The sequence below is a fragment of the Danio rerio genome, chromosome 8 (genome assembly GCF_052040795.2).
Source record: "Danio rerio strain M-AB ecotype USA chromosome 8, GRCz13ab, whole genome shotgun sequence".
NCBI classification, from domain to species: Eukaryota; Metazoa; Chordata; class Actinopteri; order Cypriniformes; family Danionidae; genus Danio; species Danio rerio.
In genome coordinates this window covers 56,436,538-56,462,954 of record NC_141028.1, presented here as the reverse complement: position 1 = coordinate 56,462,954, position 26,417 = coordinate 56,436,538, and the positions used below count along the sequence as shown (strand labels likewise).

Genomic DNA, 26,417 nt, shown 5'->3' with positions numbered 1-26,417 from the left:
TTAGTTTGTGATTACTAAATTCAGTTGTGTGAACGTTTGTTTACGTTTGATGTGTTACATTTAGATTTCATGTATAAAATCGCCTAAAATAAAACAATGGCGGTGAGAGAGAAAAGCTGTTAAAGGAACTGGCTTATTTTAGGAAGAATTATTCATTACAATAATTATATTTACAAGCAAATAACCACCAGATGGCAACGTTTACTCAATTGATCAATTTCAACGAACAGAAAAGAAAATTATTACTTTTGTGAAATACTCATACTGGTGTGGAGGGAAAAGGCTTCAGTTGGGAAAATAGTTGAAGGTAAGTACTTTATGTAAGCGTGTGTGTTTGTGTGTCTATTTATATTATGAATCCATGAAATACATCGCTTTGACAAAAGCTTCAATTTGCGAAAAATAGTTGAAAGTACGTTATATGTTAATGTGCGCGCGTGTTCATCTATTTATTTTACCGATGAATCCATGAAATATATTATTACACTTTGACAAAAGCAGAATAATAAGCATCAAAACAGTAAAAAAAGTTTTTGTTTTTCCGTTAATTGAATGTCCGCTTCAAACCAGCCTAGGTTTGTTGGTTGGCTGGTTTTAGTTGGTTGACTAGCCTGGTTAAAGAGGGGTTTTGGCTATTCCAGGCCGGTTTACAACCATTGTCTTAGCTGGTCAGGCTGGGAGATGACCAGCTAAAACATTTGTTCATTCATTTTCTTTTTGGTTTAGTCCCTTATTTATTCATAAGGGATTGCCAGAGCGGATTGAACCACCAACTTGTTCCACCCAGCGCATGCCCTTCCAGCCGCAACCCATCTCTGGGAAACATCCATACACACTCATTCGCACTCATACACTATGGACAATTCAGCTTAACCGATTCACCTGAACGCTTGTCTTTGGACTGTGGGAGAAACCGGAGCACCCCGAAGAAACCCACGCAAACGCAAGGAGAACATGCAAACTCCACACAGAAACGCCAACTGACCCAGCCAAGGCTCGAACCAGCGACCTTCTTGGTGTGAGGCGACAGCACTACCTACTGTACCACTGCGTCGCCCTAATTTATAATGATCAATTATTTTACATGCCTTTTATGTCAGAATACTTGGAATATTTATGCTATGTAATACACTGTAAAACAATTGTTGGCTGAAATCTTTCAGTTGAATCAAATAAACATTTCTATTCAAAATGACTTGAAACCTGAACTTCTTAAAATAAGTTAAAGTAACAAACATGACAGTCATTTTTAAAACGGTGCATCATTTGTACATAAATATAGCTTATATATATATGTATGTATACACATATATATATATATACATATACATATATATATATATACATATACATATATATACACATATATATATATATATATACATATATATATATTATATATATATATATATATATATATATATATATATATATATATATATATATATATATATATATATATATATATATATATATATAAATAGCATATTTATATATATATAACGCTAAAACAATATTATTTCACCCATATTTGGACATTTTCAATTTCTCAAGTTATTGAAAACAAGCCGATACTTATCATGCATTTTACTATAATATAAATGTATTATAAATCAATACCATGACATCTTTTAAACAGGTTCCATTTATTACACACAGATTCTAAACCTGTGAGTGTTTTGCATAACTCAAGTATTTCAAAAGACAAGTGCTTTGAGATTCATTCACAAGGCCACCAAACAATCATGGCTGCTTCCACATGAAACAAACAACAACAAAAAACATGAACAATCCCCGCAGTCTCACACTCATATAAAACGCCTTTCCACAAAAGAGCAACGTGGATACACTCACTTAAAATTCACCTCATATAATAGAAACTCGTATCTTGTGTATTTTTACACCTTTAATGCCTCAGTACACATATACTTATGAGATGAAATGCTGGAGGCAAATGGAGGAAGACAGGTAGCTACCTTTTTTGCAGCAAAAGTAAAGTGTTTCATATTTGGTGTTTGTGTTTTAAGCAGATATTGTATTTAAAGGAATACTAGACTTTTTTGGTGTAAAATAGGCTAATTTTACTGACCTAGTGTTAATGAGTTTAATTCATCTAGTGGATCTCGGGTCTGACGGGAGCACTATTAGCTTAGCATCGTTAAATCTGATCATATTATTAGCATCTTGCTGAAAAGCCAGCAAGGATAGATTATTACGCTAGAATGAGTGTATATCCTAGCTCTTTTGACCAAGAAAATAGCAACATTGCATTTTCTGACAGCATACGATTTAAATAACAGAAAAAGTCAAGCTTTAAATAGGAAAAACATTGAAACTTTTTTTTTAAATGTTTGAACGAGATGCTAATAGTCTAATCTGATTCAATGATCTATGCTAAGCTAAGCTAAAAGTGCTCTCGACAGGCCCAGAGATCGGCTGAATGGATTCAGAAATGCTAAAACTGAACGGTTTACCTCTGGAGGAAATGTAAAATGAGCCTATTTCTAAAAAAGGGTTCCTTTAATAACAAATATTAGTGACATAACAGCATCTTGACATAACAACATCACCTATGAAACATAATGAAGAGAATGAGCAGTGTGTAGTGATAGTTAGAAAGCAAATACAAGATTGAAACACAGGTGTGCTGACATTTTATTTGTGCAGCAAGTGTTTCATATTTAGAGTTTGCTTTGTAAGCATATATGATATTTAAAGGAATGCTACACTTTTTTTGGCGGGAAATACATAATTTAGGGCTTCCCTATAGTGTCAATGAGTTTAATCCACTTAGATGATCTCGATTTCTGGCGGCAGCACTATTAGCTAAGCTTAGCATCTTTAAATCAGATTATATTATTAGCATCTTGCTAAAAACACCAGCAAAGATTGATTATTACGCCAGAATGAATGTTAGACCTTTAGACCTTGAAAATAGCAAGTTTTCATTTTCCGACAGCACCCGATGTAAATAACAGAAAAGTCAAGCTTTAAATAGGAAAATATTAAAACTCTTTTTTTGAAATGTTTGAGCGAGATGCTAATGGTCTAATCCGATTCAATGATCTATGCTAAGCTAAGCTAAAAGTGCTCCTGCAAGACTCAGAGATTATATGAATAAATTTAAAAAATGGTTAAACACACGTGTTTACCTAGACTATTTCTAAAAAACGGTTCCTTTAATAACAAATATTAGTGACACAACAGCATCTTGGTGCTGGCGCCGCCTATGAAACATAAAGGGAATGAGCAGTGTGTAGTAATGGTTGGAAAGCAAATATAAGATTGAAACACAGGTGTGCTGACGTTTTATTTTTACAGCAAAAGTGTTTCATATTTTGAGTTTGCGTTTTAAGCATGTATGATATTTAAGGGAATGCTACACTTTTTTTGGCCGTAAATAGATCATTTTAAGGCTCCCATTTAGTGTTAATGAGTTAAATCCACTTAGCCGTTCTCGATTTCTGATGACAGCACTATTAGCATAGCTTAGCATCATCAAATCCGATTAGAAAATTAGCATCTTGCTAAAAACACCAGCAAAGATTATTACGCCAGAATGAGTGTATAGTTAGCCCTTTTGACCTTGAAAATGGCAATGTTTAATTTTCCCACAGTATACAATGCATATAACAGAAAAGTCAAGCTTTAAATAGGAAAAAAAAAATTAAATGTTTGAGCGAGATGCTAATGGTCTAATCCAATTCAATGATCTATGTTAAGCTAAAAGTGCTCCTGCAAGACCCAGAGATTATATGCATGGATTAAAAATGATACAACAGAACACACTTGTTTACCTCTTAGGTAGATGTAAAAGAAGCCTATTTCTTAAAAAAAACGGTTCCTTTAATAACAATTGCTAGTGATATAACAGCATCTTGGTACTGGAGCTGCCTTTGAAACATAATAAAGGGAATGTGCAGCGTGTAGTGATAGTTAGAAAACAAATATAACATTGAATAGAATCGACGTGACATTTTATTACAGTTGTGTGCAATATAATCCAGCATCCATCGGATTTGATGTCCAGCTGCAGCAGCTATATTAGCTTTGTGCTAAATGAAAGTCATTGTATAGGATTGTACGTATTAAACACTTCCATCAACACTGTGCACAAGCTCAGGTGCTGCTTTTAGGATATTTTAAGCTACAATTGATTTGTACTGACATTCATACATGACGGGATGAGGGAAATATTTGCAGCAAATCTGTCAAAAACGTCATCTGCATATGCTCAATCTAAAAAGTTGATGAGAAAATAGATCTGAAAATATTTATAGTTGCAATACATTCAGTTTTTTAACGCATTATTTCAAATGAAGGCAAATTGATTCTTCATTGTCCAGTTATGATGATGAATATAATGATATATTGTTATATGATGATGATTTAGTGAATGAAACTGGTCCTTATCAAAATTTACCTTACTATTCTTATTATTACAATATGCTTATTATTATTAACAATAAAATGACAATGTGTAAATTATTATTATTATTATTATTATTATTATTATTATTCAACACTATTAATATTTATAGTTTAATAATATTAAAATTAGTAGTAGTAATAAACATTTAATAATAATAATAATAATAATAATTATTATTATTATTACCATCATTATCATCATCATAAAATAATAATAATAATAATAATAACATGAATAATAACAATAACATGAATAATAATAAGGTTAATAATAATAATAAACAAATTTGTAGTTATTCATTTAAAATTAGTTTTTTTAGTGTTGATAGCTTAATAATAATAGTTTTATTATTAGTAGTAGTAATAATAAACATTGTATTATTATTATTATTATAAAAAAATCAATTATTAGTTATTACTGTAGTAATGTCTTGAATTTATGTTGATGTTAATAAATAATGTAATGTATATAAAAAATAATGTCATGAAAAAAAACACTAAAACAAGCCTAATTTTAAATTAATAAATACAACTTCAAATGTGTTTGTTTTTATTGTTATTATTATTATTATTAATGTTGTTTTTGTTTTCATTATAATTAATATTATTATTATTGTTAACAATAATACAATGTTTATTACTACTAATTATAATAATTATATTAAGCTAACACTTAAACAAGTCTAATTTTAAATTAATAATACAAAGTTGTTTAATAATAATGCCATTAATAACAATAATAATAATAATAAACAAATTTGTATTTTTTTATTTAAAATTAGGCTTGTTTTAGTATTATTTTTCCATTACATTATTATTTATGAAAATTAAACATGTTTACATTTAAGAATGCAAAGGATACCAATAGCATACATTAAAAAATATCAATCAAATTGAATGATAGTACTGTAGTAACGTTCTGAATTTATGTTGATGTTAAAAATAATGTAATAAACATTCAAAAATAATGTAATGAAAAAAAAAACACTAAAACAAGCCTAATTTTAAATTAACAAATACAAATTAGTTTGTTATTATTATTATAATCATTATTGTTAATAATACAATGTTTACTACTACTGCTCCTACTATTAACAATAATGCTATTATTATTATTAAGCTATTAACACTAAAACAAGCCAAATTTAAAATAATACATACAAACTTGTTTGTTATTATTAATATTAATATTATTAATTCATTGTTTACTACTACTACTACTGCTAACAATATAATAATGTGTTTAATTATAATACTATTGTTATTAAACAAATTATCATATTGTTAATAATAATAACAACAACAATTATATTATTGTTAATAATAATAATAACAAACAAATTTGTATTTATTAATTTAAAATTAGGCTTGTTTTAGTGTTTATTTCATTACAATATTTTTAATGAAAATTAAGCAAGTTTACATTCATAAGAATGCCAAAAATACCAATAATATACATTATAAAAATATCAATTACATTTAATGATAGTACTGTAGTGGTGTCTTAAATATATGTTGATTTTAATAAATAATTTTCAATAAAAAACAACATATTGTGGGTATTCAAATTATTTTCAATTTTGAAAAAAAAAATGCAATTTTTCACATCCCGCTTAAGCGTATAGTGTTTTACGAGACAAAATCATCTAAATTAAAGTGTTTTAGTTCTTATAAATCGTAGGACATGCTTATTTTATTATTATGTTGACAATGATGATCTGAGCTACTGTATACAAAATTGCCTGCTTTACCATAATCATAGAAGTACCATCAGATGAAGAATAATACAAACTTGAACATGATCCAACACTTAAGCAATAATTCAGTGGATAGAAATAAAGTTTAACAGCATGAGAATGACCTGAGGTAGCAGAAGGCGTCACACAATCAAACATTTACCCCAAGATTGACCGCCGGAGGCCATAAATGTGCTTCATTCCTCAATATTTTACACTCAGCATACAGCATTTTATTCATCATGTGAAGCTCAAATCTTTTAGAGGGCAAAAAAAGTAGTATTGTAGACTCCAATTGTTCAGCGTTTCTCATGGCGGCCTTTAAGATGGAAGGGCGCTGAAACAAACGGGTCCCCAGAACTCATGTCTGACGCCATATTGTGTTCAGGGTCCGAGTTCACGGGTTCTTCATAGTGTCTGGAATACTTCGAAAGCTCCTGCGGTTGAAATTGGAGAGGAGCCACCGGGCCAAGAATACTCTGGTCAATGGAAGAACCCTGTAAAAACATGGGGTGGATCACAGGATTGGTGTAAACCTTACCAGAGGCTTCCTTCTTCCTACCAAAAGGAGCTTGGAGGAAGATGTCAGGCTGAGCTGGAGGACGAAGAAAAGGCGCATTGGTGAACACATCTCCCTCATTGCTATTGTTGTCATCCAGGTTTTGTCCAATCCGGAATGGAGCTTTAGAGAAAACGTTGACGCTTGGATCTGCTCCTGAACGTTGGGCTTGTGGAGAGGGGTTTTCAGACTGGTTTTCAGATGCTACGTCAGATGCTGAAGACATTTGGAGGTTTCTTGAAGACGCAGGACTCTGCTCGTCTTCGTCATCCGAGTCTTGAAGTAACGGTCTGGAGCCGCTACAATCCAGGCTTGGAGTTTCATCACCACTAACCTGTGACCTTCCTCCTTTTTCAGCATCGTCTTCATCGCTGGAATGAGGAAAGTCCTCCTCTGTTGGGTTCTCATCATCATCGGCGATCCCATATCCATCGCTCTTCCCTTCGGCTTCTGCAAAACAGAAAACCGTACACTGTAAAGAGCGATTCGTTGATGAAAATCGAGTAAACACTGCCTTTAAATCAGCATTTAAAGTACAGCATCATTTTACAAATGAAGATAAGTGAACTTAATAGTTTTGAGTTTCAACAGAAATACTTTACATTTTCTTAAGTGAAATCAACTTGTGACCATTAAGGCGATGGGTTTACTCACTTTTAAGTAATTGCTTTTAATAGTGTAAACTGATTTGTGTCGTATACAGGAAAATAATACAACTATTGAGCACAGAAAGTAATTTGTCATTTAGAATGAAAAGATAAATGTTCATCCATTGTTCCAGTCTGCATCACAACAATAGGGCTGGTCGATTAAATCGAAACAGGAAATCGGAAAATGTAATTAGACACTGTCTGAAGGGTTCTTCCAAAAACTTTTAGAAAATGTTGGTTCTCTTCTTGATGGAAATGTGTGCTCCTACATACTGGCTGATAGTTTATTTTTACATTCTTTGCTATTGTGTGACAGCTCATGTGAGCAGGCTTCAGTTTGATGTGTATAAAATTACATTAAAGGTGCAGTCGGCGATTGTCTTCAGAAACATTTTTTGTTGTGCTGGTCGAAAGTCCCCTTACATTTCAATAGTAATGATTTATGGAGCTAATAATATGCCAAAACAATCTGAATTTGAATTTAATAAATCAGAATTTTTATATGCTGTTAAAAATAGTTTTGATTTAGGATTTCATTACTTGAATATTGAACATCTGAAAGTTAAGACAACTGAATTTTTTAAGGCTGAATTTTATAGACGTATTTTAAACTTCAGATTTTTTGTGTTCTGAATTCAGACTGCAGATATCCAGTGCAATTCAGAACATCAAATTCAATATCCTAAAATTCAAAACCAGAAATTCAGATCGTGAAATTTAGATTCAGCAGAAAGTAGGTCAGGGGTCATTCATTCATTCATTTTCTTGTCGGCTTAGTCCCTTTATTAATCCGGGGTCGCCAAAGCGAAATGAACCCATCTCTGGGAAACATCCACACACACACATTTCACACACACACACTTAAACACTACTGACAATTTAGCCTACCCAATTCACCTGTACCGCATGTCTTTGGACTGTGGAGGAAACCGGAGCACCCGGAGGAAACCCATGCGAAGGCAGGGAGAACATGCAAACTCCACACAGAAATGCCAACTGAGCCAAGGTTCAAACCAGCGACCTTCTTGCTGGGGGGCGACAGCACTACCTACTGCGCCACTGCCTCGCCGGTCAGGGGTCATCAACAGGGAAAAGTAGAAGATCACCGAAAAGTCAAACTAAGCATTTTGGCCAATCACAGAGCTGCGTGAGTTTACTGGTGTATGTTAGGCTCAGGAGGACACAAATCTTCTGCTAACTATCTGGGGTCAGCTATTTTCAGTAGTTTGTGTAATAAATATATACATGCTTCAGTGAACCAAATTCATATATGTAATTCAGTTACATCTCACTGGTTAATTTTTATATGCTGTTAAAAATAGTTTTGATTTAGGATTTCATTACTTGAATATTGAACACCTGAAAGTCAAGACAACTGAATTTAAGGCTGAATTTTATAGACGTATTTTAAACTTCAGATTTTTTTGTGTTCTGAATTCAGACTGCAGATATCCAGTGCAATTCAGAACATCAAATTCAATATCCTAAAATTCAAAACCAGAAATTCAGATCAGGAAATTTAGATTCAGCAGAAAGTAGGTCAGGGGTCATTCATTCATTCATTCATTCATTTTCTTGTCGGCTTAGTCCCTTTATTAATCCGGGGTCGCCAAAGCGGAATGAATAGTTTGTGTAATAAATATATACATGCTTCAGTGAACCAAATTCATATATGTAATTCAGTTACATCTCACTGGTTAATCAATGTTATTGACTTTTTTTTTGAGGGATAAAGAGCTGATTGTGTCCTATACTGTAACCTCTGATGGGTTATTTCAGCAGACACAGGGCTCTTACACCTTTACCAAAGTCAAATTTAAGGACTTTTCAAGCTCTTTCCCGGTGCATTTTCAAACTGTCCCAGCATTTTACAATTGTGGTAAATGACATGTTTGTATGCACACACTTTTTTTTCAAACTATAAGACGCTATTTGTTACGATATTCTATAGTACAGCGTAGCATAAAGTATAGTATTTTAAGAAAAATGTTAATGATACGTTTGCCCAAAGCCCGTTATCAACACAAATGCTGCCTCCTTTAAAAATCATCTATTCACATCCAAGATGTAATTTAACCTTACATTTGTATTTATGTGAATGATCTGATTTTTTCATGTATATAAAAAAATGTATAATATTTTTGGCTAAAATACCTTAAAACCGAAATGACCAATGGGTGGTGCCAAATCTCTATCTTTGTCACTGAATTGTTCATTCAGATTCATTCGAATCGGCTCATTTATAAATGAATTAAGTGACTTTCTATGATCGACCTGCTCAGAGATTTCTTGTTAACCTCGTTTGTCAAGTGCTTAAAACTTTGTTTCAAATTCTAACAACATAAGAGGTGTTATAAAGTCTAAATTATTGTGAATAGTGTACAGGGAAAGCCACTTGATGAGTTTTCAACATAATGTTTGTTCTTTGTGACCTGAAACTGAAAGCAGCCTTCTCTATACTTAAAGCTAAAATAAATATGAGTCAAATTTAACATTAGGCTATATGTAAATAAAAAAAAAAAACATTTATTTTTTTACCTATTTTCATCGTAATTTTACCCTTTTCTTCATAATTCGCACCCTATACTTTGTCCATAACTATATATGAATCAAGCAGAAATGAGTGATTCTTAGTTTAACTTTTTTTGGTGATCGTCTACTCTTCCCTGCTGGTCACCGCTGACCTACTTTCTGCTGAATCTGAATTTCACGATCTGAATTTCTGGTTTCGAATTTTAGGATATTGAATTTGATGTTCTGAATTTCTTCATTTTGAAAACTTGAAACTGTATTTTGACAAACCCAATATCTGCAGTCTGTGAATTCAGAGCGCAAAAAATCTGACGTTTGAAAATACATCTATAAAATTCAGCCTTGAAAAATTCAGTTATCTACGATTTCAGATGCTCAATAGTCAAATTCAAAATAAGAAATTTTTAATGCCATATACAAATTCAGATTTGTTAAATTACAATTGTCAATAATTCAAATGAACACAATTCAAATTCAGATTGTTTTGACATATTATTAGCTCCATAGTTCAGAATAAGGGAGCTCTGAAATGTCACCTGAAACATCTCCATTTGTGTTCTGAATATGAATGAAGCTCTCGTGGGTTTGGATAGAGATGAGGGGGATTCATTAATAACAGATATTTCATATTTGGGTGAACAAACCCTTTAAGTTCATGGAAGAATTAGACGTCAATAGAGCTTTGGATTATTGAGTCAGAACTTTTAACTGGCTGATCCAGCACGTAAAATCGGTCAGGTGTGTGTTTTCAACGATGATCTGCTTGTTGTCACCAATAATAAAGTACACTGCCTGATTTACAGAAAAATGATTGATGATTTAGTAACAAATATGGCTAATCTGGTTGTTCCTGAATCCGAGTCAGAAGTTTAAGAGTTGAACAGCCCAGCTGAACAGGTTTTGCTAAATAGGGCTTTCAGTTGAAAGACGAAAAAAAGGCTTAAGATAGAAGGCAAAAAGGGCTATGCTTTGCTTTGCTGCTTTCATTATTATTACAAAGACTTCTCAGTTTCGACCCAGAATTTATTTTGGTGCATCACAAATTAACTTGAGTAAACTAGCCCTTTAAATATACACTGCTAAATAAATGCTGGGTTCCACACAATTCCTTCCTGTTGTCCTGAAACAAATTAAGCTAACCTAATCATTTTTACAAATTTAAGTTGATTGAACATTAAACAAGAAGTGTGTTGTTTCAACTCAATTTAAATAAATAGTTTAAGTATTTTTTTCAGTACAGCCCATACTTTTAATCCTGATTGTCTTAAGGGTTAGTTCACACAAAACATTTATAATCATTTAGTTACCCCTGTATGACAGCCAACAATGAAGCAGTTTTGAGGAATGCCCACACATATTATATGAACAGAAAAGCACCAAGGCAGTGCTCAAAATGTTTCAGAGGTGAAAACAATTTGGAGTAAAACGGAAATGAGTAAATGATGACAGAACTGACTTTTTTGGGGGGTAGACAGATGATTCAGGAACACTCCATTACACAATAAAAGCACAAGTAAAGCACATTCTACTACAGTATAATCCACAGCAACATTACTGACTTAAGCCACAACAAATACAGTACCACATACATTCTACGACAACTACCACAACAGTAACCTTGTTTCCACAATTAAATTATTTACAAGAATTGTCAAATCAACTGACTAGTAATGCTACTACTTTTTTGTCTAGGGTGGTCAATAATGAACTCCCATTCAACCATTCATTGACAACCCTACATCAATGGTAAAGCCATGGAAACAAGGAGGTTAGAGAAAACACAACGACTGAGATCAGAGCAGAGACATGATGCAAGTCTTACCTTCAGGATGAAGGAAATGGTCAGCATTAAATTCAGGATTAATACAGCAATGCACTAAGATTTAGTCTAAAGATGACATAGCAACACACTGCACAGGTTACACTCCATTGATTATCTGTGTAAAATGTGCTTTTGTTTGCACTCGTGATGTATTTATGACTCATTCCAGACTTAATCGGTACATTTAGAGTATTTTCCATTCATTTTCCTCTATCTGGAATGACAAAACAAATGTACAACTGAGTAAATACTAAATAATGTATAATTTACCATAAACTGGATCCATTATTAATGGAAAATAATGCTGTTTTTTTGTTAGTAATTGTTGTTTAAATTATCGTAAAGCTTTTTTAAACAATTGACATTTTACATTTTCCACCATTTTGTACTTTAGCGCAATATGCTAACATCAAAGCAGACTCCACATGGCATAAAAAAAAAGTGACAAATTTTGATTAGTATTGTTTTTAAAGAGCAAATGAGAAATTCACTGAAATAACACAGTAACAGAGTTAACAATAACCCCTTTTACACTGTAATACCGATAAATATCCGGTAATTTTCAGAACGACTTAACCAGCGAGTTCAAAAAAGCGCTGTTCACACAGGCAAGGACGTTCAGGCATTTTTCCAGAAAAGACCATTCACACATCCATTCCAAAATACCGATAAATTCTGACATCATTAACCGGAAATGAGCTCTAAACGGCCGCGCTTGTTTTTGTAAACATAGAAGTGGTCAGGCTTTTGTTGATAGCTTCACTTTATTTAAAGCTTTAGCATTTATGCAGCTGCTTTGTCCCAGAGATATCCAAATGCAGAAACGTGAACCGCAGCTTAATGTTTACACATTTGACTACAATACAAAATTCTGTGAAAGGAAAAGTATTGTGAACTACTTCCATGAAAACATATAGAGGAACACTTTCGCATGTCGAGATGTACATAATATGTGTGTGTGCTGGCGCTCACCAGCTGATTCACGAGCACACGCAACAAGCAACTGAAGCAGAGCTTGAAGGTAAACAAAGAGCGGTTTATTATAAGCATTTTTTCGATAATTTTTTCCAGTTGGCATTAAGAAGGAACATATAAATGTTATCTGACCATCATCTAGCATCTAAATGTGACTGCAAAAATTTTCAAAGGCTTTAATTTTCGTAAACAGTGCGAATGTGAATGCGTCTGAATGTTCTGATTGGCTAAAGTAGACGTCTTACGTCAGCTTGTTCTAGATGTGAACACGCTCTTTCCGGCAATCTTCCTTTTGCGTTCACACAGCGCAGCATTCCGGCAAATTACCAGTAAAGTTACAACTTCTCTTTCCTGAAAATTTACCAGTATTTTCAAAAAGGGCCTGTTCACACATACAGACCTTTCCGGAAAATTAAGGTAATTTTCTGCCAGTATGTGTAAAAGGGGCTAATAACACAGTCAACATTTTCCACCATTTTGTGCATAAGCTCAAGATGCTAACCTCAAAGCAGTTGGAGAGGTGTACCTAATTAAGTGGCCGGTGAGTATATTGCTAGGCATTTAAATGTCAGACGAACCACCAACTCCCTCAGGAGGAACATCTCTAATAGCTGATGATAAAATGAAAATCATTATAATTTTATTGCCCATTAGTGTCCTCTAAAGTGCCAACATGGAGTTCGTCCACTTCATCATGTAGAAGACTATTAAAATGTCAGTTAGTTGCAAGTAAAGTGCAGTAAACACTACAGTTTGATAATTTTTTTTTTTCTTATAATTACCAATGCTGTAATTTACAATCAATAATACAGCAGACACAATAATATTGTAAAACATTAGATTTAATTGTTCGATAAATCACTATATTTTCATTTTAAATAGACCTGTTATGCAAAAATCACTTTTATAAGGGGTCTAAACACAGTTGTGTGGCGACAGTCTATGAATACAGCCAGCTTCCAATGCTTAAATGTATTCATTCTATTTTTTTTTTAATTCACACTTGATAAAAACAGTCTGCAGAACACTTTGATTGACACTAAACTGCTGTGCGCGTCATTAGAGGAGGAAAGCCCCGCCCACTAGTTACGATCTCTCCCTCATTAGCATAGAATGTTAGTCTTGTTTTTGAATTTGGCAATATGATGACACACATGCATTTGTAGCTCCGCCCACTTTCGAAAAAGAGCACAATCTCATTTCAATTTAAAGCGACAGTCACCAAAACGCCACGATTACAATCAAAGCCTAAAAGGGGCAGGTTTAAAACATTAGCCCCTTTCACACAGTGATACCGGTAAATATCCGGAAAATTTCCGGAACGACTTTACCGGTATATTCAAAAAAGCGCTGTTCACACAGGCGAGGACGTTACGGAAATTTTCCGGAAAAGAGCATTCACACATCCATTCCAAAATACCGGTAAATTCTGACATCATTCACCACAAATGAGCTCTAAACGGCTGCGCTTGTATTTGTAAACATTTGACTAAATTACAAACTCTGTGGATGATCAATATTGTGAAAAACTTTCGCAGGATCACTTTCGCATGTCGAGATGTTCATAATATGTGCGTGTGCAGGCACAGGCTGTTCCACAGGCACACGCAAAGCTTGAAGGTAAACAAACAACGGCTTATCATAAGCATCTCATCGATGATCATTTACACAGTTGGCATTAAGATGAACATATAAACGTGATCTGACTAACTTCTAGCAGCTAAATGTGTCTGGAAAAATATTCAAAGGCTTTTATTCTCACAAACCGCGCGGACGTAAATGCGTCTGACTGTTGTGATTGGCTAAAGCAGACGTCTCACGTCAGCACGTTCTAGACGTGTACGCGCTTATTACGGCAATCTTCCTTCTGCATTCACACAGCGCAGCATTCCGGCAAATTGCAGGTAATGTTACAACTTCTCTTTCCGGAAAATAGCCAGAACGAATTTACCGGTATTTTCAAAAAGGACCTGTTCACACATACAGACCTTTCCGGAAAATTGACGGCAATTTTCCGGAAAGGTCTGTATGTGTGAAAGGGGCTATTATCTGTATGGTATTTTGAGCTGAAACCACTCACACACTCTAGGGACATCAGATAATTATTTTACATCTTGTAAAAAAAGGCATAATAGGACCACTTTAAAAAAATAGTATACCTGATTGCTAATAAAACAGTAGGACACAACATTTCAAGTCTACAATTTTATTCAATAATGTCCCTTATCAGAATATACACTGGTCGCATAAAAACAAAAGAAATACGGCGCTCAATACCATAGGGAGAATGGTTAAACCATGGCATTCCAGGATAGATATGACTTTTTGTCTTTGTCATTTTTTTGTGGGGTGTAACACACACTACAACACAAGAAAGACTTCAACGCTAAGACTACTTAGCCACACCGCTAGGTGCTTATCTAAGAGGAACCATGAGCACAGTCAAATTGCATAGATCAGCCACGATAAAACAAGCAAAGGGAGAAAGAACAAAAGGGAATTAAGTACATGGCAAAGAAAACACAAACATAACATTTCCAACATGCTCATTGAAACTTGTGGTGATTTTAGGTTTTGCCTATTGTATACGAATTTGCTTAAATCCCACTGATAGTCTAGAGATGGACTTGGGTGCCGTTTACACCGGTGCATTTTAGATTTGTTACATTTATTCCAGCATCTTTTTAAGTCCCCGAGAGATTGAAATAAACTTTTTCAGATGTTACTATTAGTATGTTAGTCTTAATGATATGTAAAAGCTAGCGTGCTTCAAAACAGTGACAAAATTTGTATTTAGAAGATATAAACATCCCAAGATAGCAGTTGGTTTCTTCCGCCAAAATGGATCAATGATTTTCAAAGCATGCTTCAGTTTCTCATCAAATCTGTTGACCAATCAACTGCTCTCTAGTATTACATGCCCCACCCCCATCAAGATGCTACTGATATATGCGCTTGATCTTACTCTCACCAGATATAAACCAAATTCTATTGGATGAGTTTGAAAAAAGGTGGAGCAGCTACTCTATGTCCTGCCCTGTCTTCATGTTTTGACTGCTTTTACAGTTGATAAATATGATTTTAAAGACACCTAATATGTAAAAATCACTTATATAAGGGGTTTAAACACAGTTGTGTGGTGAGAGTCTCTGAATATAACTAGCCTTTAATGGTAAAACATTTATTACTTCTACTTTTTTTAAATCAGGCTTGATAAAACAGTCTGCTGAGATGCTTTGATTGACTATGTCCCAATCCCCCCACTGACACATTTGTATTTGATCACTGATCACCCCCACTGACACATATATACTGTATTTGTAGCTCCGCCCTCTTTTAAAAAAATCACGTTAGAATTTAAAGCAACAGTCACCAATTTGCCACAATTTGAATCAAAGCCTAAAATGGGCAGTTTAAAAGTGTCATTAAACATTTTTGGTGTGGTGTTTTGAGCTAAAACTTCACATACACAGGGACATCAGAGACTTATTTTAAATCTTGAAAAAAACGGCATAATAGGTCCACTTTAAAAAGTAGTATGCATGATAAACACTGGTGTTTTGTTTCATTGTAGACGGACTGAAACACAAACAGTTGAAAATGGAGGCAAGGCTAATCACAATCGCTCTGATTGGTCTGCTGGACTATAGTGTGTTCCCTACTGACAACTTTGCCCCTGTTATATGGCCATTACATAAACAGTAGACTGAAAGTACAAATGTTGCTATAAGTCTCGTCGTTGATCCCAGTTGTAAGAACAACAAATAATAGCTTGACTCCTTCTAGTGGATCATTTGTAAAAGTGACAAAAGGTAGATTTTTTCTGATGAATCATTTGTTGAACTGCAATCATCACTAATACTGCAGAAGACCTATTGGATCCCGCATGGACCCAAGATTCTCAGAAAAATTAGTCAACTTTGGTGAAGAAAAAAGTCATGGTTTGGGGTTACATTCAGTATGGGGGCGTGTGAGAGATCTGCAGAGTGGATGGCAACATCAACAGCCTGAGGTATCAAGACATTTGTGCTGCCCATTACATTACAAACCACAGGAGAGGGCAAATTCTTCAGCAGGATAGCGCTCCTTCTCATACTTCAGCTTCCATATAAAAGTTTCTGAAAGCAAATCAGATCAAGATGCTCTAGGATTGGCCAGCCCAGTCACCAGACATGAACATTATTGAGCATGTTTGGGTAAGATGAAGAAGGAGGCGTTGAAGATGAATCCAAAGGATCTTGATGAACTCTGTGAGTCCTGCAGGAACACTTTCTTTGCCATTCCTGATGACTTTATTAATAAGTGATTTGAGTCATTGCAGAGATGTATGGATGCAGTCCTCCAAGCTCACGATGGAGTCAGACACATTATTCATTCTGTCTCCACTGCAGCACGACTTTATATTCTATACTGGACATTATTTCTGTTAAGTGACAAGACTTTTGTCTAAGCAAAGTCAGATCTTACTGTCCTAATTAAATCATTAAAAATCAAGGTATGGTCATATTTTATTTTGGTAAAATAAGTGTAATCTAGAGGCCTTTGCCTTTCATATGAGCCACTTCCAATGACAAATGATCAACTACAAGTCAAGTTATTATTTGTTGTTCCTAAAACTGGGATAGGCGACAAGGCTTTTGTAATGTAGTGAACTCATTTCACACAATATAGTGTGGAAGAAGATCGTTTTTCTAAAACACAGTAAAAACGCCAGTCTGGACGAAGAGCGTTTTTATTTGCAAAATGAAATTCACGAGTGTAAACGGCACCTTAAATGCTCATCCTCATGACATGCTTCTCTCGTAAGCCTGGGTTAAAATCTACACAATAATCATCTAGCGATGCAACATTTGCAAACGATCAACAGACAAAACATTAACTCAAAATAAAATGACGCTCTTAGCATCTAACACAATACAACTCTATCTAATCTAATAATGAATAATCCAAACATCATACATATAGTACAGTACATATAGACATGTGTTCATATATTGAGCTCTGTTTTATGTTTGATATGTGTTGTAAAATGTGACTTTGCATGCCTGATGCCCAAAATAACGTAACAGATTGATACATGGGTCAATATTTGACCATTTTCAGATAAATGCTGAAGAGTTAACTTTAAAGATAACAAGCCATTCTGTTCAGTGCATTTATGCATTACAGGATTAAATAAATGATATTTTAAGGTCATGAAAACACAACACTTTCCAATGAAACCATTTGTTTTTCACAATTCCTATTTTACCTTCTGAAAAAAGGAAATTCGATTAGAAATATATAGGTCCAATTTTCTGGCAGTAACTCAAGAAGAAATCAAGGAATGTTTGATATGAGTCTCTCATTTCTGTTACACGTCACAATAGACGAGACCTCGGGAAGAGCAGCCCGTCATAGGCTCCGTCTAAGCACATTTACGCACGCTTAGAAAATAACACACATCTGTCTTATTGAAATAGAGGCTACGATTCAAAATAGAGGCTATTTGAGACGGCAATGGTTAAAAGTAAAAAATAAAGCTCGTGAACTTATATTTACATTTCTCAATTTTGACGAACGCTATCGAACACTGAATCTCTTGCCTCGAAAGCGCACACCCCTGATAGTCTCTTTCTGTATATTCAAGTTTATCCAAAACACCCCATTCGGTGGAGAAACAAACACAGGCAAAAATGATACAATACAGTTGACAAACATCAGAACGTTGTACCCTAACATACAGATAAATCATCGTATAATATGTATCTTGAGAATAATGCACATTTATACAGGTTCAGAATGTGTACATTCATCCTATATTATGCCCATATGATCTGGTTTCTTTTTGTTTACAGATTGTTTTTCATTTTACTGAGTTCTATGGTCATCTTGTAAAGGTAGTACATCTGTGTCCCACACCTCAGTGCAAACAGCAAATAATAAAAATAAGAAGCAGGGGGTATGAATGAAGGAATCAAAATAAAGGAGATACGATGAAGAAAAGAATGATAGAATGAAAGAGCATCCAGGAATCAAACCCAAGATGATTGACGGACTATAAGAAAACACTTGGTTTAAAGACTTGGTTTGAACTAAATTCGATAATGTGGATGGGAAAATCTGTAAATGTTCTTTGCGCGAGTATGAAAAAACAAACTAGTCATTTAGGTTTATCGATATTAAGTCCTAGGATATCGAGTCGTAACTGCACACGAAAGGAAATTTGTCCGACAGAAACATTTAAATACCAGCCATTCAGAAGCGCAGGTTTATAATCTAATTAACACATACTAAACCTCTTTAACATTATTGAAAGTACATGCTGAGTGACTGATGTTGAGTTCTGACATTCATTTTCAAACTATACATTTGCTAGTTTGTTTATTTTTAAGATCTGAGGTGAACTTTCTGCTGCTGCTTTCAGTATGGCAATAAATGGTGTGTAAAATGTTATTTAAACTCACATTGGAAGCTTTAACACTGAATGAAGCCCATAATCAGTACCCGAGGTGATCATTGTCGTAGTATATAATGTTGTTCAGCCATGGCATCGCAAAAATGAAACCAATTTTAAAATGGGACTCCTTTGAATATGGAAAACATAGCTTTTATTGCATCTTGTGTAGTTAGGATTCATACACGAATCCAAATGTACTCATATCCGACATATTTCATCAATTGATTGTTTTAAACCTTTTTACTTAAATGCATTAACAATTTTTTTTCTGGACAAATCTCAGTATAATAATAGGGTTTTGTGTATGGTTTTTCAGAGCGTTATAATACAGTTGTTTTGTGTTTAGTGTTTTCTTTAATAATCTACAAAGTGGACCAAATATACTTTAAGAGATTGTTTAGATAACAATCAGGTCAAAAAAGTGTTGACCTAGCATTTTTAAAAACAATGATCAAAAACACGCTTATACATGAAAACTGCCAAAATTGTTAGATTATGTATGCCAGGCCAGTAGTTTTCGCTGTCACGCTGTTAGCAAACAGAACTCGTAGGCAAGGAACGATTAGACCTTTGGATTAAAAAAAAAAATGACAAAAACAAAATGGTTTATTTTTATGGATTAACCTGTATGGATTAATTTTTCACTTTAGGTCTAACGATGAGCGCTAGCAAAAGAAACATAGCAAATTTGTATATTGCAGACTTTATAAATGTTTTTTAAAAATTGCATTAAAAAAGTTCGACTTTTGGATTGACATCAAAGATTACCAAAACAATGTTTTTTTTTTAATGCTGTTTGGATTAATTTGTACGAACTAATTCTTCACAACAAAACTATGTGCTAACGAGACTAACAATGTGTGCAAGCAAAAGAAACATCGCAAATTTGGATACTGTGGACTTTATAATTACATTTTTCAAATGGTATAATAAAATGTTGACTTTTTGATTGACAAAGATTATATTTAATATAAATGATTATAATATATATATATATATATATATATATATATATATATATATATATATATATATATATATATATATATATATATATTTAAATTGTGAATTAACTTGTACGCATTAATTGTTCACCTTAAGACTAATATGATGTGCGATAGCAAAATGAACAATGCAAATTTTGACATCACGTGGACTTTTTTTGTAGATTAATTTATACAATTAATTCTTCACTTTAAGACTAATGCAACACTAGCTCACAGAAATTCGTAACTTTTTGATTTGGTAGCTAATTCGTATGACATCTCATTCGTACACTTTAGTACGGTTTGCTTATCCCCCACTGACGGTTGGGTTTAAGGGTGGGGTTTGGTGTGACTGAACTTGTATGAATTTGTAAGGATTAGCCACTAAACTGACAAAACGTAAATAATTACGTTTCCTTGTGAGATCTGGCTGGACTAACAATGTGCGATAGCAAAATAAACATAGCAACATTTTGATATCACATGGACTTTTTTGTGGATTAATTTGTACAGATTAATTCTTTACCTTAAGACTAACGCAACGATATCAAACAGCAATTCATAACTTTTTGATTTAGTGGTTAATTCGTATGAAATTGTACAATCTCATTCGTACAATTTAGTACATATGCCCCAATGATGGTTACGTTTAGTAGTGGGGTTTATTGCGAATGAACTTGTACAAATTCATTTGAATTTATCATTAAACTGACAAATTGTAAAATAGTTACGTTTCCTCGTGAGATCTGGCTGGACTAACGATGTGCGATAGCAAAATGAGCATCGCAAATTTTGATATCAAGTAGATTAATTTGTCTGGATTATTTCTTCACCTTAAGACTAACGCAACAGTATCTAAACTCATAACTTTTTAATTTATGAAACATAATTCGTACAATTTAGTATGATTTGCTATCATGTGGCCTTTATACACATTTTTCAAATGGTATAAATTATAATTTTATTAAAAATAAAACTAAACTAAACAATAATAATTTTAATTTTTTTTAAATTTCGACCTTTGGATTGACAAAGATTACCAAAACAAAATGGTTTCTTCATTGTGGATTAATTTGTACAGATTTTTTTTACCTTAACACTAATGATGTGCGATAACAAAAATAAATAACGCAAATTGTAATATCGTGGACTTTATACACAATTTCCCAATTGTTTAAAAAGTTTTATATATATATATATATATATATATATATATATATATATATATATATCTTAAATTTAATTGAAAAAACAACAACTTATTTTTGAATTTCGACCTTTGACTTGCCATTAACCCTAGCTAAGCTGTTCGTTCAAAATAAAAGTTCATAAAAAAAAAGCTTCGCAAATTTTACATTGTGATGAATGAAGCATAAATGAATGAAAGTCATGTGAATGTTTATGGATCAACAGAGAAGAAAGATACTGCGAAAGTTTAAAAGAATGCCAAAAAGAAAATATGGATGGACTAACTTAAGGTTTCTAAACTACTGCTTATTTTTTTTAAAGAATTGCACACTGCCCTCTCCCTCTCTGTTTCCTCTATAAGTCGATGAGTTGGTCCACCAGCAGAAGGGAGCATGCCAGCGAGGGCAGACTGGTCTCAGAACTGCCACTGTTGCTGCGCGAATGACCACCTAGAACATGCCGGAAAGAGGAGAGGAGAAAGAGAGAAATGAGAAGTGTGAGAAAGGAGGAGGAAGAAAAGAAGACGTTGACGGAGGAGGGTGAGTGAGGGATGAGGGGTGAGAAAAGAAAGGAGAAAGAGAAAGGCAAAAACCAGATGAATAGCAGGAAAGAGAAAGCATAAAACGCTAAAAGATAACAAGAGCAGCATCAAAGTAAGGATTATGTGTGGGAACAGCGCAGGACGGCTAGAAAAGAAAGAACACACGAACCCGAAAAGAGTCTCGAGAGGAATCGTGTTCACTGTTACTGCAGCTTAAAGGTCACAATCCATTTTAAGTAACACGTCACACTTACTTCAATATCCTGTGGATGAAAAGTCATATTCCATCCCACAATTTAAGAAAAGGTATTATATTTTGCATGACGGAGTTTGAACATGATTTTCCACAATGGAAATACGTTTTGCTTTTAAAACTTTGTTGTGTATATCATTGACAAATTGAGTGTATTCACTTATTTGTCAAAAAAGAAAGCAAAAAACCAATTTAAGCAAAAAAAAAAAAAAAAGTAATTGAGATATGTACACACTATATACACTACCTGACAAAAGTCTTATCGGGATAAGGGATAAGTTTTAGGAACAGCAAATAATAACTTGACTTCTAGTTGATCATTTGTCATTAGAAGTGGCTTATATGAAAGGCAAAGGCCTCTAGATTACACTTATTTTACTAAAATAAAATATGATCATGGCTTGATTTTAAATTATTTAATTAGCACAGTAAAGCCTGACTTTGCTTAGACAAAAGTCTTGTCACTAAAAAAGACTGTACAGTATAAAAATAATGTCCAGTATAGAATATAAAGTCATGCTGCAGTGGAAAAAGAAGGAATGTTGTGTCCGACTCCCATGAGCTCCCATTTTGACAAAGAAGGCAAAGAAAGTATTCTTGCAGGACTCCCAAAGTGTATTAAGATTATTTGGATTCATCTTCAATTCTTCCTCCATCTTACCCCAGATATGGGCTGGCCAATCCTGGAGCATCTTGACCTTCTTTGCTTTCAGGAGCTTTGATGTGGAGGCTGAAGTATGAGAAGGAGCGCTATCCTGCTGAAGAATTTGCCCTCTCCTGTGGTTTGTAATGTAATGGGCAGCACAAATGTCTTGATACCTCAGGCTGTTGATGTTGCCATCCACTCTGCAGATCTCTCTCACGCCCCCATACTGAATGTAACCCCAAACCATGATTTTTCCTTCACCAAACTTGACTGATTTCTGTAAGAATCTTGGGTCCATTCTGGATCCAATAGGTTTTCTGCAGTATTTGTGATGATTAGGATGCAGCTCATCAGATGATTCATCAGAAAAATCTACTTTCTGACACTTTTACAAATGATCAACTAGAAGTCAAGATATTATTTGTTGTTCTTACAACTGGGGTCGACAACAAGACTTTCAACAGGTAGTGTACAGTTAAATGCAAATTTATAATCTCTCCTGTGCAATTTCCCAAGTGAAATTTCCACAGTGTTTCATATTTTATAAATTTTTTTGTTTAAGTTTGCTTGGTATAAAAGCAGTTTAGTCTTTTTTTGTAATGATTTGTAAGGTCAATATTATTAGCCCCCTTAAGAAATGATTTATTTCGATTGGCTACAAAACATCCACTGTTGTCAAATGACTTGCCTAATTAACCTAGTGAAGTTTTTAAATGCCATTTCAAGCACTAGCATAAATAGCTAGTAACATTATGTGCTGTCATCAAGACCAAAGAAATTAGTTATGAAGACTATTATGTTTAAAAATGTATATATATATAACCTTCTATACATTAAAAAGCACTTTGGAAATATTTAAAAAGAGAGTTAATAATTTTGACCTTAACTGTATTAAATAATCAACATAAATTCACAATATTCAAGCAGGTGTCTATAATTAATATTAATATATTTTTTACAATTTATTGACTCCAATCTTTTAGACGGTAGTGTAAAAACCATTGAAATAAACAGTGAGCTATGCCCTTTTTCATTTTTAATGATTCACAATGAGCAATTATGGAAATATCTCAAAGGGATCGAATGTGTTTTTTGATATCAGGGTGAAATATGACAAGTTTTATTTTTATCAGATTTTTTCCATTTTTAAAAGGATTTCAAAGGTCTCAGAGAAAGGCAAGTTTAGTTAAGTTAGCATCAACATTAATGAACCAGTGTCTCGGACCAATCTACAGTGTGTTTATGTTTATATTTAATCACTTTAACTGATGAAAGCTATTAGTTACCAGTTAATTAGATGAAGTTATTAGTATCTCATTCATTCATTTTCCTTTGGCTTAGTCTCTATTTCAGAGGTCGCCACAGTGGAATAAACCGCCAACTATTCCGGCATATGTTTTACGCAGCAGATGCCCTTTCAGCTGCAACCCAGTACTGGGAAACACTCATACACACTCCTATTCACACACACTCATACACTATAGCCCATTTAGTTTATTCAATTCCCCTATAGCGCATGTGTTTGGACTGTGGGGGAAACCCACGCCAACACGAGGAGAACATGCAAACTCCACACAGAAATGCCAACTGGCCCAGTTAGGACTCGAACCAGCGACCTTCTTGCTGTGAGGTGACAGTGATAACCACTGAGCCAAGTAACTAATAAGCTTAACATTTTGGATTTTGGTTGTAAAGCTGCTTTGAAACAATAATGATTGTGATTATTGCGCTACACAAATAAACTTGAACTGAAATGACTACAGTAAAAGTTTAATGGAACTTCCTTTCAGTATCACACGTCTACAGTCAGAAACATAAAATAAAGCATATACTCTCGTCCAACAGACGTCTGCTTTTGTGTCAACTCCCTTACCTTGGCTGGAGCTTTTGGAGTTAAGCACTGGAATTGGGTCAAACTGGTTATCGGAGCCCTGGTCTCCAGTCTCAGAGGACTGAAAGCCTGAGAGTGGGTGATTCTGATCTGATGCTGTATGATGTTAGTGCCACAGAAGAGGAAACAAACAAAAAGACATTGAGGAAAGTGTTAGGAAGCCAGAGTGAAAATGATAGTCAAGCAAGGCAAGGCAAGGCAAGTTTATTTATATAGCACATTTCATACACAGTGGCAATTCAAAGTGCTTTACATAAACAGGAATAAAAAAGACAAGTTTAGGAAAATAAAATGCAGACAATAAAAATTATTAAAAACAGATAAAAACAAATTTAAATGAGTTAAAATAGGTTATAAAAGAATGAAAAAGAAAACGAAAAACATAATAGTGCGATCTGTCGGACGCAGCACAGTGCTCATTCAGTAAAGGCACAGCTAAACAGATGTGTTTTCAGTCTTGATTTGAATGTGCCTAATGTTGGAGCACATCTGATCATTTCTGGAAGCTGATTCCAGCAGTGAGGGGCGTAGTGGCTGAAGGCAGATTCACCCTGCTTTGACTGAACTCTTGGAACTTCTAGTTTATATGATCCTAAAGATCTGAGTGATCTGTTAGGTTTGTATTCAGTGAGCATATCTGTGATGTATTGAGGTCCTTGGCCATTTAGTGATTTATAGACCAGTAATAATACTTTAAAATCTATTCTGAATGTAACTGGCAGCCAGTGTAGAGACCTGAGGACAGGTGTGATGTGCTCTGATTTCCTGCTTCTGGTCAGAATTCTGGCTGCAGCATTCTGGATGAGCTGCAAGTGTCTGACTGTCTTTTTGGGAAGGCCAGTGAGGAGTCCATTACAGTAATCCACCCTGCTGCTGATAAAAGCATGAACAAGTTTTTCTAAATCTTCACTAGAAACAAAGCATCTGATTCTTGCTATGTTTTTGAGATGATAGTATGCTGATTTACTGACTGCTTTGACATGACTGTTGAAACTCAGATCTGACTCCAGAGTCACACCAAGATTCTTGACCTTATTTTTTGTCGTTTGACCTTTAGAGCCAAGGTACGCATTCACCTTGAGAACCTCATCTCTGTTCCCAAACGCAATGACTTCAGTTTTCTCTTTGTTTAACTGAAGAAAATTTTGGCACATCCAATTGTTAATTTCATCAATGCATTGGCAGAGGGTGTCAATGGGGCTGTAGTCATTAGGCAGTAAGGCTAGGTAGATCTGAGTGTCATCAGCATAGCTGTGGTAGGAGATTTGATTCTTTCTCATTATTTGGCTCAGAGGGAGCATGTAAAGGTTGAACAGGAGAGGTGCCAGAATCGAGCCTTGTGGGACTCCACATGTCATGGATGTCCACCTCGACCTATGATCACCTATACTGACATAATAACCTCTCCCTTCAAGGTAAGATCTGAACCATTTGAGGACTGTCCCAGACAGCCCAACCCAGTTTTCCAGCCTATCCAGAAGTATGCTGTGATTGACAGTGTCAAATGCAGCACTGAGATCGAGCAATACCAACACTGTTATTTTACCTGAATCTGTGTTTAGACGTATATCATTGATTATCTTTATAAGAGCGCTCTCTGTACTGTGATGTGCTCTGAAACCAGATTGAAAATTGTCTAAACACCCCTTGAAGTTTAAGAACTTGTTAACCTGGTTAAAAACAACTTTTTCAATGATTTTGCCAATGAAAGGGAGATTTGAGATTGGCCTGTAATTGCTCAATAGGGTGTTATCCAGGTTGCTCTTCT

General features: G+C 34.3%; 1 protein-coding gene and 2 long non-coding RNA genes across 28 annotated transcripts in view; 1 reads left to right on the top strand and 2 right to left on the bottom strand.

Moving 5' to 3' along the window:
• Window positions 1–26,417, bottom strand: part of LOC147842870 (uncharacterized) — a 469,436-nt gene that overhangs the window by 54,081 nt on the left and 388,938 nt on the right. The window lies entirely within an intron of this gene.
• On the top strand, window positions 23–24,728 carry LOC147835824 (uncharacterized). Its single transcript, XR_015498502.1, has 3 exons — window positions 23–307; window positions 21,680–21,857; window positions 24,604–24,728. It is a non-coding gene; the product is annotated as an uncharacterized LOC147835824 (long non-coding RNA).
• The window catches only part of aak1a (AP2 associated kinase 1a), a 101,521-nt gene continuing 78,553 nt past the window's right edge, over window positions 3,450–26,417 (bottom strand). For 9 of the 26 annotated variants that reach the window (XM_087265390.1, XM_087265393.1, XM_087265391.1 and 6 more), the window contains one exon: window positions 5,929–7,176. In XM_087265390.1, the coding sequence (XP_087121516.1) occupies window positions 6,467–7,176 (710 nt within the window). In that variant the 3' untranslated portion in view covers window positions 5,929–6,466. Of the gene's footprint in view, window positions 3,528–5,928; window positions 7,177–20,696; window positions 21,768–23,317; window positions 23,388–23,487; window positions 23,585–23,743; window positions 24,746–26,417 lie in introns of those variants that run through there. The other 17 variants (XM_087265400.1, XM_087265402.1, XM_087265404.1 and 14 more) reach the window with 4 other exon arrangements.